This window comes from Tachypleus tridentatus, chromosome 11, assembly GCF_004210375.1.
Source record: "Tachypleus tridentatus isolate NWPU-2018 chromosome 11, ASM421037v1, whole genome shotgun sequence".
Lineage (NCBI taxonomy): Eukaryota > Metazoa > Arthropoda > Merostomata > Xiphosura > Limulidae > Tachypleus > Tachypleus tridentatus.
In genome coordinates this window covers 79,767,366-79,783,767 of record NC_134835.1, presented here as the reverse complement: position 1 = coordinate 79,783,767, position 16,402 = coordinate 79,767,366, and the positions used below count along the sequence as shown (strand labels likewise).

The window sequence follows — 16,402 nt, the reverse complement described above, 5'->3', positions numbered from 1 at the left end:
CAAAAAGAGCCAGTATTGAGTTCCAGAAGAACTTTATAAATGTCATAGGTCAACTTCATCCAGATTACATGCACATATACTCCTGTAAAATAAGTGACTGTACAACAGATTGACAAGAACAGAAAGTATGATTCCTAATTACCTTTTGTGGTAGAGCATACACAGATCAATAAATCTTGCACACTCAACATTACATACAAATTTAAAATACGTAACAGATTAATATATGTATACATGCAAGTTGGATCACAGTCATATCAATTATTTTAAGCCAAGTATAACCGATATTTGAAAATTTAGTTATATAAATCAAAGTCTGCAATTACAAAAGGTAAATTATTCAGAATTAGCACTCACGATTTTTCTTAAGTTCCCTTTGTTTCTTTTTTTCCATACAATACTACAAATATGCCATACTACAAGTTACACTATCTTATTTTCTGGTCTTATGTTTGCACAATATTCCAATTATAGTATACACTACTAAAAGTTTGTTTGTTTACTCTGCCCACCATGGGTATCAAAACCTGGTTTCTAGTACTGTAAATCCACAGACATACTGCTGTGCCACTGGGGGGTAGTGTCACAATTTTCATCAACAAATATCTGTAAAATTATTATATATTTGTCTAAATTCACATTTTTGTTTAGGCTTCTTTTATAAAATCATAGTAAATATATTTGGTATAAAAATATTAGCACTTGTATTCTTTCAAGCTCTTTTGCGTTTGATACAAACAGTGATTTAAATAAGGGGTTCAATATGCTAAACATGTGGCTAGTCTTTGATGATTTATTACAGTTGATTCTTATCAAAACTAGCATTTTTTTAAAGCATTAGAAACTAATAAGACATGACTATACATAAATTAGCCATAAAGTCTGTTTTCCTACTGAGTTGATAATAATAGAAATGCCATTTTACAAAGAAGTTCAGAAAGTCACTAATAACAAAACAAATTCATATCTTATATTTATAGATAAAATGAAGCATAACATCATAATTGTAAGAAATTTCTTAGTTTATAATGAGGAAACTGGCTTAAAGCCTCATATTTATTTACAACTGACAATGCATCAATTTCCAATAGAAGAGAATATATGTTAATTCATGGGTGTGCTAAGAGTAAATAAAGCATTACACAACAGAAGATTCCATAATAAATCAAGTATCACCATTTAAAAAAAGAAATGTGTGAAACTTCACACCACATTCACACATTTAAAAGTAACACCATTCCTCCAATTTACTTACAACATAACCTCAACCACTACATAAAACTGTTAAATTATTGATAATTTATTATAACTTCAGTACAACATTTGAGTCACATTATTAGCAACTGATCTATACACGTACAGATATAGTAAAAAAAAAAATATTACAACAACATCTTGCTTACTCTTCACATAAGACAGAAAATATAAGAGGTGCAAGAGATGTAAAAATGTAAGTTTGACTTGAGAAATACCAATTTTGGAAACAGATAATTAAACTTTAAACAATGGGAACTTTTGTTCCTGTTAGGATAACTTATTCTGTTTGTTGTTAAATTAAAAACAAATGTTTTCTATTATGCTAATTAGAATTTTTTAAAAAAATATTTCATTTATTTCTATTCAGATTTAAACTCATTAAACAGGGAAGGGTAAAAACGTGTAATTTAAAAAAATATTAATAAAGACTTAAATGCTCTTACTTCTATAAGTTAAAATTTCATGAGTGCAGAAAAATCAACAAATAAGTTATTTCTCTTACCTGGCAACTTCTTTATTCACACCACTGTTGAAAAACAACACCTAAAAATGGAAGATCCTTGCAGTAGAGGATCCTACATTGGAGATCACACCACTTCTGTACTAAGTATATTCTATGCTCCATGTGGAAAGAGGTGTTACAAACACTGGTAGAAAATGAGAGGAGCACATCCTAAAAGGAGAGAACAATTTTGGATAGGAATCCAAACCACCTGATACTAGAAGTTCAATCCGTTTGAAAACACTAATTTGGATGTAAGCAAAAAAAATGTGTTTCAAAGAGTAGCATGGCTACAGCACAAAGGAGCATACACATCAAATCAACTGAGTCCAAACCAAGCCACTAGGCACCAACATCATGTTGGGGTTGGAAGGAAGATCATACCAGTAAAGGGTCAACTGCAATCCAAAAACCCAGCCATTAGTAGAGGTAGGAAAGAAAATCATAATGACTTCGCATCAAGTTCAGCAGACCAGAGGGAAATATCATACCCATCAATCTGTGAATAGGGCACATGTTAGCAAGGTGATAAAATGTTTTACCAATCTGAGATTCAAACAAAAAAATTAGGAAGACGTCCCTGCAATGTAAAATATCCCACTCAAAACAGCAGCAGAGAACATGAGTCCAACTTGAGTGAGGGAACAGAGACAACTGTAATACATATGTGAGGACTTCTGTTCGTTGGTCCATGTCTAAATCTAAAACCCAGCCACTGGGAACCAGCATCAAAATGTGGGTAGGATGAGGAATTGAAGGGGTGAACTGCAATTCTGATGGCACACTCACTTCATAGCTAAAACACCCTTTCAGATAAACAGATTCAGAAATGGAGTGTCAGAGCAGAGAACAACTCAACATCTACACCAATGAAACAGCACCAACTTACTCTCAATTGAATGAATTTAGTATTGTTTGCATTGTATATTTCGATCACATTCAGAATGATGCCTTCATGGTCCACACACCAACAGCATAAAACTGGAAAGTGATAGACTTCCATACTCCACTGGAAGAAAAGGTAGGAGAAAATGCAATGAAGAATCCAGAAGAACATCAACACAGGAGACAATGTAATGGGTAATCATGAAAACCCTATTCTGAAAAGCAGACTGCTCTTGATTTATTCAATAAAAGAAATGACAGAGATGGGCATCTACCAACTTCTGCTTTACCTACAAAAACCATGGTTAATACAATCTGCAAGAGGCAGATTAATGAAGCAAACATATGAGGAAAACCCCATCTCAACAGTGTGTGTTTAGTGTCCATGGAAATTATATTTGTTAAGCTATCACTGCTCACAGTATTTTAATTTAAATATACTTGGACAGGTGCTATTTACCACAAAGCTAGATCTATATAAAAAAAAAGGGATATGCTCATGAAATATAAGAGGTATATACAAAAAGATAAACTACCCAATCACAATCTCAAAAAAGACTGAATAATGGAAAAAGGTAGAAGACAACCTGACAAGAAAAAAATAGCAATTGAATGTATGTGGTGTGGTTCAAATGCCTTACTGAAGAATTTTCTGCAATGGATAATGGAGAAAAGATATCATAGAAAAGATGCCTTATCTGGTGAGAAGATACATAGAACAAACCATGATAAAACAAAATAAGGAAGAATAAGTCAATCCAAACCTGACTGGTAAGGATGGAATGAGAAATATTACAAACAGAGAATATTTGCTGTGAAATGAAGAGGCTGGAATGAGTACCACAGAAGGACACCTTGAGAACAAATATAACAATGAAGAGTGTTACCAGGCATCATAGTCTATTCAGATAAGACTGGAAATATAGGTAGGAAGTAAACAGAATGGCAATCAGTGAGGAGGAGGAATTAACTTCACAAGCTGCTGGAGTTTTGGAAATTAAAGATCAATCCAGATAAAGGAGAATGTATATGATCAGGGTCTGTGTGGCATTAAGGACAAATAAATGACTGATGACATTCCCAGACCAAGTCTTAAAGGATAAGTTAAAAATTGAACATGTGGTGAGATATCCAAACAGAAGAAAAGTAAAGCAGTGAAGAAGTACAGCAACATCTCAATCAGGAACGACTGTGTGGTGAGAAGGATGACTACTCCAGAAGGAAAGAAATAATCATGAGGATAGGAGAGGTAAAAACTAAAATTTTGCAATATAGCAGCTCAATCTAGGTGACAGAAATCCCCTGATCAAACAGTCAGGTGAGGAAATCCATAAGTAAAGCAACAGAGAGCAGTTGAGTTTGTGAAAACCAATAACACAAAGACAAATGGAAGAAAATATTCCACTTACACTGATAAGCATCTATAGAGGAAGGGCAAATGGAACATGCTAAAAATTAAGGAACTTGATGTGACAATTTAGATTTCCTTATCAAGAACCATATAAAACCCAGGCATGGAATGTAAAAACGGCTGGATTAAATGCCTGTAACCAAGGTTGATGTGGAAGGGATGGAGAAAAAGGTAATCATAGGGCAGATTAGAGCTGGAGCAGCTGCAGAAACCAAAGTTATGCCAACCAGTTTTGAGAAATCAGAAAAACTTCACATGGAGTGATGTTAAGGATCAAAATCTTCCTAGAAAGAGGATTGATGAGAAGATATACAGAAATGTATCTAATCTTGTCTGAATGCAAGTATATGAGAAACTGCAAACCAAAATAGAGGTAGCATGGTACTGAGGTATACAGAAAATGCATCTAGGTGAGGAGTGCTTCACTGAAGGCAATACCACAAGACAATGTGAGGACTGAAATACAACACTGCTGGATAAATTTCGTGGGTTGAGAAGGATGATTCATGACAACACTGAATGCATCCACAATACAACACACAAAGAAACAAATGCTGAGCATGTTGGCCCATAAAAAGGAGATTTTAAGGTTTTACCACAAAAGAAACACAAAGAGGTGCCACCTCGGTGAATGATATAAGGTGATCACCGTAGAATTGTTGGGATGAATTATGATCAGACAATTCCTAAAAAATATTTAAAAAATGACCCAAAATATGATGTACAGCCAGAAGCTCAAGATATTGATATTGTAAGATCTCTCATTTGGACACCAATGATTTGAAGCTTCCTTCTGACCAATCCATGCCCCCCAGCTGTGGAGGCAAGCATACATGATGTTATGCAAAACTGACTTGTGGGCCTTGGCCAACCATCAATGCAGACTGTCAACAAGGAAAGAATGAATGAAAATAGGAGCATCCAAGGGATCTTGCACTAGGTTCCACTGGTCATGCAAAGTCCACTGAAAAGACCTCAAAATGTCAAAAAAATTATATTAGGCCTAGTTAATTCTGCAGTAGAGAAAGAAAAAATATAAAATTCAGGTGGAGGAAAAAGGCTGTCTGATTCATTTTTGTTTCAAACAGGTTTAGCACATTCATGAAAAAAAGGGCAACATAAGGAAAAGGTTGACTCATAAAACAGTCAATTTCTTGTCAAACAAAAACCAATTAGAGTCTCAACACCTACAGCCTATGTGAGTGTGCTGGTATATGCTGTTACCTCCAAAGTTGGAACCTGGACAACAGAAGTCATCGTTAAAGATGAATAACCAAACAAAAGTGTTAAAAAATAAATGAAAAACTAGAAAACATTAAGTTATAATTATGTTTGCTACATGTGAAAAAGGAAAGCAACAAATCCCCATTGAAATAAATTACAAAACACTTGAATCAATGTTGAAAAACAAATTTTCCTAAATTAACTAAGGTTAAACACAAAAAACCACAACTGAAGAGCACTATGAAAGACATCCTGATATAAGAACTGCCAAATGAGAAGTGATGGTTCTGTAGAATCAAACAGGGAGTCACATGCATCAAGAAGGGATGTCCCACTTCTGTTGATAAAGGGTTATTACATAATGATTTACATGTGAGATGTAGTTGAAGCCCATTTATTACAGGCATGTGGGAGCTTCAAAGCTTCAGGTATACGAAAACTAATTACACATAGAGAGAAGCACTGAATAAGAATAGCTATATCTGTGTAAGGTACTATTTCAGAAGCTGTAATTACCTGACCTATTTACTAGTTATTCATTATTAGTAGACTTGAAAAACAGAGATATACAGCTGCAGAAACTTTGCACCAAAATAGTATTCCTAATAACTGCCTTCTTAATTCAACTGCCTCTATGGAAACAAAATGCAAGAGACATAATGTCAGTAGTTACTGATAAAAACAATGTTACACTTAGTCTGATGGTGAGACAAATCTGTAGTGACTACTTGCAATAATCTTAGGATTTTATTTAATAATAAAAGCAAGCAGGTGATCAACCACTGGAAAAAGAAATTCAGATAGATCAACCAGTATATGTTGCCAAATACAAGTTTATAGGAGGGACAGACCCAAAAGATCAAGAAACAAGTATGCACAGAACATGGTTTTGATATAAAAATGGTGGCAAAACGTTTTTTATCTAAATAGTTGATGATGTAGATTTTCATTCTTGGCTACTTTATGGAGAAAAATTGTTGATCTACCTTCCTTTTGAAGATACATTGCACAAGTGGATGACCAACTTAGAACTGAGAAAACACAACATTCCAAACCTCTTGCATCAGAATGCCCCCAACAAGTATTAACCACTATATCATCAAAATTCTCATCTAGAAAAGATGTGCTAACAGCAATTGTAGCATACATTTAATGTTGGTGCATGATAAGTGTAACATAAAATCATGTTTCAAGGAGTATCATACACAAAATGAATAAGTAAAGAAAATGAAACTCATGTTTAAAATAAGGATACTTTATTCATTCAAATAATTTTTTAAAAGCAAATATTTTATTTATATTGCTACTTTTTATTGCCAATAAAGTTTTAGTTATAATACAATAAAAGTTATATTTTTTTCACACTTTAGTTCTTCATGTGCATTACCAATAATAATAATTTGTGTAAATGAACATGGCCCAAAATATCAATAAATCTTTAAAATAAATTTACACTTTAAGCAGTATTAAGGCCTAAAAATAGTCAAATACAAAATTTCAGTATTATAGCTAAAAACAAAATGAATAAATTGGGCACTAATGGGTTACTTTATTCTCTTATCCTACAAAAACACTGAACTATTGTACAAATTAATGACCAGGTAGAGCTTGTAATTTATCATTCAAACAAGATATATTGTTAATCTAGACAAAAACATTTTAAACCTGATTTGGCTCTTAGCCATAAGCAAGTGAATATTTCACACATGACAAGCAAGGAAACCATTATGATTACAGAAAAAAAATATTATAAATTCCTTTCCACAATCAACCAAAAACTGCAGGTCTGGTCAACATTGACTCTCATTAGCCCAGCTACGTGGATAATAGAAGTTTCCATTCAGTATAATATTATATGGTCTAATAGTAAATAAAAAGGTACTCTTTACACTCACAAACATATGTAGACTCCATTTCAAAACTGAGTTTAAGGCTATTCAAATTTCTAGTTAAGCTTAAGTCTTAGGTTTTCTTCACTCTTCTGTGTCACTATTACATGAAAACAAGGCAAGGATATGGGTTTGTATGTTTTCACATTACTGATTACAGAAGAAAACCTGAGTGCTAAAAGAGAGAATATACAAACGTTTGTCTATCCAAAAATTACATCAATTCTGATTACTTTTAAACAGTGCATTAACTTTTAATTATTGAATGATCCAGATAAACACAGCTGAAATGCTTAAAATATTCACAGACAAAGAACATAATAAACTATTTCTATTCTCTTTTACTTTCAGTCAACAGCTGAACAAATGAAACAATCATTACTGATTGTTTGAATTCATTATTGCAAATTATTGTGAACAAAGTTAAGAGAACTTATAATTCTATCAATTAAACATGACATGCAAATAGATTTTAGACTGTGTTTTACATATATGGTTTACTTTTAAAGTTGTTCTTTGATAGGTTAACACTAAACAAAAACCTTTCACTGAAGAGTTATGTTATTTGTCTTCTTTGCAAAATTTTAGCTTAGGTCAAAAGTCAATAGAAAGTTTCTCAAAGTATTTAACAGTGGCCATCAGACTTGAGATAATTATTTTAAGTTATGACAATTGCATATTTCCAGCCAACCAAAAATAGTTGACTTCACAACCACTAAACACCCTTTACATATTTACTTCAGAATTAAATCAAGTGTAACAAATTCATTGAATATATATCTATTTTTTTTTCTCAATTTAAAAAATTAATGCTAATGGTAAATCACATACTTTACAAGCAAATATTTTGAGTAACTAAATATCTTAATTAACTCAACCTAATATACTAGAAGTCAGTATTTTAATGCATTTTTTAAAGAAATACACAATTTACATTCAGTGAACAGCAAAACTATTCTAATGCTAACTCACAAAGTTTTCACTGAAAAATTAAATATAAAATATGTACACTAATATAATGAAAAATTGAAGGAATTCCAGTACTTATTACCTGGTTGCAACCAGAGAAAAATAAAAAATTAAAATGAATTAGTAATCTAATACTATTACAAATTTAAATTTTCTGGTTTTAATTTAGACACATGGCTTTAACTGGCACACTTGCAAAAAGTATTTTCATAATGCTGCAGAATTTACATATTTTAATATTCACCTGGTTCCAGCCAGCACACAAAAACGTAACCTCATATTTTGATTCTACTACAAAATGTACTGCCTCTATAACTTATTTTGTTCTAACTAACACATGAAGAATGAATTTTATATTTTATATATTGGTTCTAGCACTTTCCTGGCACTAACCAGTTCACAAAGAATGAATCACATATTTTGCTCCCACTAGAAAATGTATCAATTCTAGCACTTACCTGATTCTAATCAACATATGAATAATGAATCTCATATTTTGATTCTACTAAAAAGTTTACTGATTCCAATACTTATCCAATTCAAAGCAGCACTGGTAGAGTGAACCATGTCTTTGGATTCTACCAGAATGTTTACTGATTCCAACCACCACATAAAGAATTAATAATATATTTAATTTATTAAGTTTAATGGTTCTAGTAGTTACATGGTTCTGGACAATGTCTGTAGAAATGACTATTATTTTGATGGCATGAGAAAGTTTATGGACTCTAGTAATTATTTCTGTAATTCTAACTTGTAAACTTAAAACTTAAATAATTTCTTTTATACCAATAGATAATTAAAAATATAAATACATACATATTACACAAACCTTAAATTTTAAGTTTCAAATGATTACAGTTATTCTCCTAAAATACAAGTTATGTAAACTCTTGTTAATAGTGGTGGTAAATACAAACAGAGAATAGCTTTAACCTTGTAACAAAATCTTAAAACTCATTATTACACTCTAGTTACACAGAGACAGATTAACATAGCTTTAGTATATTTTATGTTTTCATCGTGTTTTAAATTTCAACAATTACACATTTTATAATTAAAAAAATAATTTATCTGTATAAGCATATTGTAACCTGTAATTTGCCTAATCAATGATAAAGAAAACAAAAAATCTATCAAATCACAGAGGTACAGTCTTTCCACAATTTCACTACACACAGATGCATAGCAGGTTTTTGCACATTTTAAAATAACAACTATGAAAGCATAATCTATCTCGCTCACAAATTAAAAACATTATATCTTTTCTCTGGTGCACATGATGATAGTGTCAACAGCTTAGCAAAACTTCAATAATATCAGGAAAAATTGTTTATATGCTAATAAAAAAAAACACATCACATTTCTTAGGGTAATAATGTACAATTTAATATAAAGAAACAAAAATATGATAAAAATATTTTTCCATATTCAACAGTTTATTTTCTGCAAAGACTTTTTGACCATTTGGTTTTATTTAACTATATATATATTTATATGTAATGTTGTACATGTTTAAAAACTACACTTGTACAAAATCAGCCAAATGACCCACACCATGAAAGTTAAAAGCTCATTAGAAAAATATATTACTAACATGAAGAAATTCTGTGTATACTTGTTTTGGTTATCTACTAACCAATGTATGGTTCCAAAAGATTGAACCATGTATTAACTAGGAGAAACACGAATAACGCCTAGATCTCCAAATGTATACACACGCGTATATAATAAATGTAAACATTTGGTATTACTTAATGCTAATAATTCATAATCCTTACTTTGTACTTCATATTTTAAAATTTAGAAAACTAATTATATAATTTTATGCTAACACCCTAACAATGTGTTAAATAAAATATTACCTACACTATATTTTGTTTATTTACTACATAGAGGAGCTGCATTATCTGAAAATTTGAATAGGTGTTTCACAGAAGAAAGCATCTTAAAGAAATACAAATAAATGTTTTATGAATGACAATTTTAGAGGAATAGCTTATTAAAAACATTTAATAATGAATGTCTAGATTACTGTTTGTAACACAAATAAAAGGCTTCAAGCAAATAAGAAAAGGGACTGAAGAAGAAACATTAGAAATGTGTTATTATTGGAACAGAGAAAGTTGTTGCCCAAACTGTAAGAGAAGCCTACTTTCTAATCTGTATGAATAAAGTTCCCAAGATGAAAAACAAAGATATGAATGATTACATAATCCTGAGATCTAGATGTAGCCTAAAAAAACGTACAACACCAGTCATTGTGAAGCCTCTGTTACTTAAAATTATCTCTATTTTTTTTTTATATGCATATAATATAAGGAATACTTACACTGATAAATATTGTAACAATCAAACATAATATTTTAAAATGCTACTGTGATTATAAAACTAAAAGGTATGAAATCATAATGAAAACTTTTACTTTGAAATATTTTCACTTGCACTAAAATTTTAGTAAAACTGTGTAGTCTTAAGCTACTTTGAAATAATACAGAATTTAATATGGGCTAAATGAATTTTTAAAAGCAAAAATCAATTAACATATTCTAATTAATTAATACTTGGGAATATATAATCATTGTAAAAACAAAAATAAATCATTTTCACAGGAGTATGAAAAGATGAATTACTTTCAACATAATTACTATTCACCTCTATAACATGCCGTAAAACATTTTTTTTTCGTAATAACAAACTTACACTCTTAATTGATGTTCATTTCTTTAACAATTTTCTGTGATTATAATTTGCTAATAATTATAATTTTTCTATACAACTAATCACTAGATATTAGGATAAAATATAAATATGTATATCTATACGTTCAAAGGAGAATTTTGTATGGAAGTATATGGACTTAAAATAGCCATTAAGTTTTTGTACTATCAATAAAAATATAAACAAAAAAAAACATTATTTTATTCTTTGATTAATCTTTGGAATAACTTTTCTCATACAACTCAAACCTACTGTCTATTAATAAAAATGTTATTTATGTTAATGGCAATAAAGTCTCCCAAACTTTATTATTTTCAGCAGTTGCATAACAATTTCTTTCTAATGAAAAAGATCAGAAATATGTGTTTACATGTATATATAGCTGTACAATAAATATACAAGTAGAACTAGCTACACCCTGACAGTATGGGTTGATTCATACTACATTCTCATCCATCCCACATCCTGGTGAAATAACATCTTCAACAGATTTAAATCTGCTTCAAGGGGAGCCACTACTTCCAGACATGGAGTCTGCAATATCTTGTGGAACTGTCTGATCAGGACTATTCACAGGATCCATGCTGCCAGAGGGAAAGCTGTGACAAATCATCTAAGTAATTTACTTGACATGTAAATGTACAACTGTGTCACAAAAATTTTTTTCATTAACTTTACCTTTTTGTCTGTTAAGCTAAAACCATTACTATTCAGGTTAAAATTTAATTGCACAGTCAACTATTGTTTTTAAAGCAACTGTAGATAAATATATTTAACCTTTGGTAAGTAAAAGGTATTTACAAAATAATAAATCCTATTATATTAATATAAAACATTTACCTAGCTATTTCAACTTAAAAACGTTCATATATTTTCTTTCTTGATATAAAGATTATCAAGATAAGATTCTTTTCTTCTTGTGACAGTAGAAAGTTTAGGGATGGCACACTGTTCTGTGGAGTTTTAAATTCTATAAAGAAATAAACACCCAGACTGAATATGTTTGAATTTATAACTTATTAATTCTACTTAAAAAAAATTTAACTACCAGATATAATGAATATTGCAATTTCTAGGTCTATGTAGCTTGGTCAGCTAAAGCACCTGCCACATAAGTAACAGATTAAAATACTGCTTGGTTTCAGTTTCACTTTCTCAGAAAATTTATAATCTCATCAAAGAAAATGTGCAAGAATACTAAACATTTTACAATAGCAAAATTATTTAACATTCTTTATTTCATGAATTAAATTACCTCATTATGACAGCAGCCAAGCAAGTAGTAATGAAGAGAAAAAACAAGTAAATTTAGTTGCAATAGTAATTTCCATTGTCACTGTCAAAGATTTAATTTGAAACAAAAGCAATCACTATAATGCATATTACTATACGAAAGTTATTTTAACATAGTAGTATGAGATCAGTAACTTTCAAACTGTGGTCCTTTAGGGTTGGATATGGAAGTGGCAGCATCCAAGTGAAAAATTATAACAATGAAATGTAATTATTATTTACTATTTTCAACTAGTCGCATTGTGTAGTACTGATTATGATGCACAAATCTCTAATTAAATCACAACTGCTGCCTTGGGGAGTCACAAAATTTTTTTGTCCAGTTACAGCACTGGATCTCTCATTTATTTTTATATTTTATGCACACATCACATCTCATGCACAAGAACCTAAAGGTGTAGGAGGAAGCTAAACCATATCTGCATGGATCCTATTTACAGGAAGAGCCACAACACAAACACAAAATTATTTGAAAAGCATTTTACTTAATTGCAGTAAAAACTGGAAAGTAAAACAAAATTTTACTCATTGGGAAGACTTAATTTTGACTTCAGCCAAGGATATGTGATGCAACAACCTAGATGTAGAAGTTATTACAACAATAATAAATTTACCTTTATAAAACACCATTAAGAGATGACATTTCAGTGAAATGAATACTATATTTCCAGATCATTAAAATACTTTTTTTCTAGTAAAAAGTCACAGTCTCCCTGAATCTTACAGTCCAAAGATTCTGCCAATTATAAAGACTGAAAATGACTTCACTAACAGCAAAATTAAGCCTTTGTTCTAAATCACTACACATTGTTGTGCAAACTCACAGTTCAATATAATTCTCACATTAAGTATTATGTTTCTGAATTATGAACAATAACAAGTTAACATTCATTTTGTAAAATCTAATGTGACCCAAATAGGTATGAAATAAAAAAGGTTTTCGTTTATTGTATGATTCATATTGGAGCAGATGAAAGACATTTTGGTTCTCTTCCAACTGAGAACAAGATACGAGAATGGAAGAAACAAGAGAAAAACATATATAAAAAGAAAGAAGTAAGTACTCTTTTCGTAGGCATGCTGCAAAATGGTTACAGCTAGAAAAAGAGTTAAAAAAACTGGATACCTAATCACAGGAAAAACAGAATTTACTTATTTACCAAAATAACTGTGTGAAGAGGTTGGCAGTAGCGAGCATTACTGATTTTCGTGGGGCACTATACCAATACAACAGATTTAGAAAAGGTATGTTTTAAGCATGGGTATTAGAACCAGGTTTGATTCCAGCCAGTTAAATCCACTGCACATTTCAATAAATGAGCCATTTCAAGAATTCCTGTAAGATGTGTGGACCAAACTGATGGAGGTTCCAAAATGATGAGTTTCCACTAATATGGAATATGAAGGGTGTGTGAGTGGATGAGAAATAGGTGGTAATTAATGAAACATAAGGCAGTTTTGAAGTCATTCAAGAAGTGTGGTATCAGCAGTGTCCTAGATGGCAATGAACATGACAAACTATTTGAAGTAAGTGACAGTTTGTTGACACCAGAGATAATCATGACAGCAGTAGTGAGAACTTTTTACAGCATTAACAAATAATAAAAGTGCATGCTACATTGCATTTCAGTATGCTGCCCTGCTGTTTTGTTCTACAATGGTACAGTTAATGTAAGTATTAAATATGTGCACTGAAATTTTTTTCCAACTTCCTTCCTTTTAAAATCTTGTACATCTTATGGTCCAAGAAATATGGTAATAATGTGAAAAACCAGAATACCAAGGCAATTCATAAAGCTCTGTATTATGTATTTCCAGCTTCACACATTAACCAGTTTAGCACAACTAATGTTTATGTGAGAAATGTTTATTCTGCAAAAAAATACAACAGAAAACAACTAGTATAAAAGCCTTTAAGTTGTTGAACTATTTTATTACTTTAAATTGCTGGACTGGGGAAACTGATGGTAAAATAAGGTGCTGCACCAATAGTAAATAAAGTAGTTTTGTAGCTAATATGCAGAAAGCTTAATGATTCACTCATTAAGGTGGTTAATTTTGCAAAAGCAAATTTAATGGACATTAATCTTTTCAGTGCTTTGTGTGCTGAAATGGGAGTTAACTGTGAGAAGATTTCAGCTGATTATAATTTAACACTCTAAGATCAACATCGGTATACACTGGACTGAACCTGTGTCTTTAAAGCTATTCATAACTTCAGATAAACTAGCTAGCTTCTAATGAATACTAAAATACTGGTCTGTAAATTTCTGAAGTCTTAACTGATTCAGTTTGAGTAAAAGGTGATTTTCATGCTGAAAATAAAATACTTTTCTCCATCTTAGTTTCATATTTCAATTACGTTATACTTAGAACCTTCTAAATGAACATCAGATATGTTTTTAGTGAAATTTCGTGTTTTGTCTCTTTCATTTTCTCTATTCTAACACTAACAGCATACTTCATTCTTGGGTCAGTAAATAAATCAATGTACAGCTGAAAAACATGAAATAAAACGGGAAATAGCATTCTTTCATCTAAACTGACTTGAGTAAGTTTGAAATTGCTAATCTTAACAATTAACCTATTCATGCCCCCCATTAGTACAGCAGTAAGTCTACAGATTTCCAACACTAAAATCAGGGGTTCGATTCCCCTCAGTGGGCTCAGTAGATAGCTAGATGTTGATCTGCTATAAGAAAACAAACAAACCTATTCATATCTGTATTATTTTATGGTTTTATTGCAGCACCTTGTACACACTGTGGAAATAAACATTATAACCACAAAGTAATAAATCACAGAAGAGCCATTAGATGTTACTAGCAATCTATATTATATAAACAGAATGTAGAAAGCACAATATGATGTATGTACACAGTTAGCACAATCTTGGGAGTTTTTGACATAGCACTTAAGTTTTGTTTGGCTAAACCAAGAAATTTATTTTAGTTACTTTGTTAAAAATACATAACAATAAATATAAAATATATATAACAACCAGAATTTATAATATTTACTGCATATTTGAGCTCATTTCCACCAGAATATAAACAACTGTTCTTTCCTAAGCCCCACTGAATTTTACACATTTGAGGATAAAAAAAAAAAAAAGAGTTCAAACTGTGCTAATTAAGTTTTAACCTGTTTATGGCTTACACAGAAACTTGTACAGATTACAGTAGTTTTGGGGATATTTTATTACTGTGACTTGTATGTTATTGTGTTCTAAAACAGTTATTTCAAAACTATATGAACAAAATTATCTAATGATTAAACAGTGGGACAAATGAGATGATATGTAGACTCATGTAATGGAAAGCCTGCTCCTTTTAAAGGCTGTGTAATGTCCATAAAGCAGGGGGGGGGGAGGAGAAGAGAGAGAGAGAGAAAGAATGTAGAAAATCAGAGAGAAAAAGAAAATGGACTTCTCTGGTGGGTTTGACAAATTTTTTTGTATCTCAGAAAATCAAGAAGGTTAGAGGTGCATAATTAAGATTCTTACTTGTAATTACGTTCATCTTGTGTTTCTAATTTTGAAATGAAGAAATAGAAACAGAGGTGCATAAGCTGACAAAGGAAACTGATAATCTGTGTTTCTTTTTGAAACAAAAGTTAAACTTAAATAATAATAAAACCTGAATTATAAACTATATCTTCATGTCAAATTTATTGACATATATTAATAACATAGTTGTTTGATTACATTTTGAATATAAAAACTAGTGAAAGAATGAAGATGGCTTTTTGGAGGAAGGGTAGTAAAAGGTGTGTATGAGATTAGTTTAGCTGTTATTAGGCACAAAAGTATATAATGGGCCATACGTGCTTTATTTCTAATAGGTGTTAAAACCCAATTTTTAACATCATAAGCCTGCCAACTTACCACTGTGTCACTTGGCGGTGCTGGGGAGGACATAAAATTTAGAAATAATCAGAAAAAATTCCTGCAAGGTGGTAGAGTCGCAATAACAGAACATTTCAATAATTCATTATGGTTTTCCAGTCTAGCCTACTTGACTGATACCTATAACGAATGTAATAACCACATATTATACAAAAAGACAAAGAAAAACTCTGCAGGTGGTACGACTAAGAGTCACAGATGTTTCCACTTTCATGGATATCCTTCAAGATTATTTGTGTCACTCAGCATCAGTAATCCATACTGTCATCCAGCACCACCAGAAAATGTTGGAAAAACTTGCTCAGAGCTTTGCAAGCCTCCAAAGAAAATCCACCGCTAAAGTC

At 31.1% G+C, this 16,402-nt stretch overlaps 1 protein-coding gene across 13 annotated transcripts in view; it reads right to left on the bottom strand.

Moving 5' to 3' along the window:
* Nucleotides 1–1,279: 1,279 nt before the first annotated feature.
* The window catches only part of LOC143232570 (P2R1A-PPP2R2A-interacting phosphatase regulator 1-like), a 56,181-nt gene continuing 41,058 nt past the window's right edge, over nucleotides 1,280–16,402 (bottom strand). For 6 of the 13 annotated variants that reach the window (XM_076468164.1, XM_076468161.1, XM_076468163.1 and 3 more), the window contains one exon: nucleotides 1,280–11,457. In XM_076468164.1, coding sequence (XP_076324279.1) covers nucleotides 11,361–11,457 — 97 coding nt within the window. In that variant the 3' untranslated portion in view covers nucleotides 1,280–11,360. Of the gene's footprint in view, nucleotides 11,472–11,698; nucleotides 11,829–16,402 lie in introns of all 13 variants that reach the window. The other 7 variants (XR_013017602.1, XR_013017601.1, XR_013017599.1 and 4 more) reach the window with 4 other exon arrangements.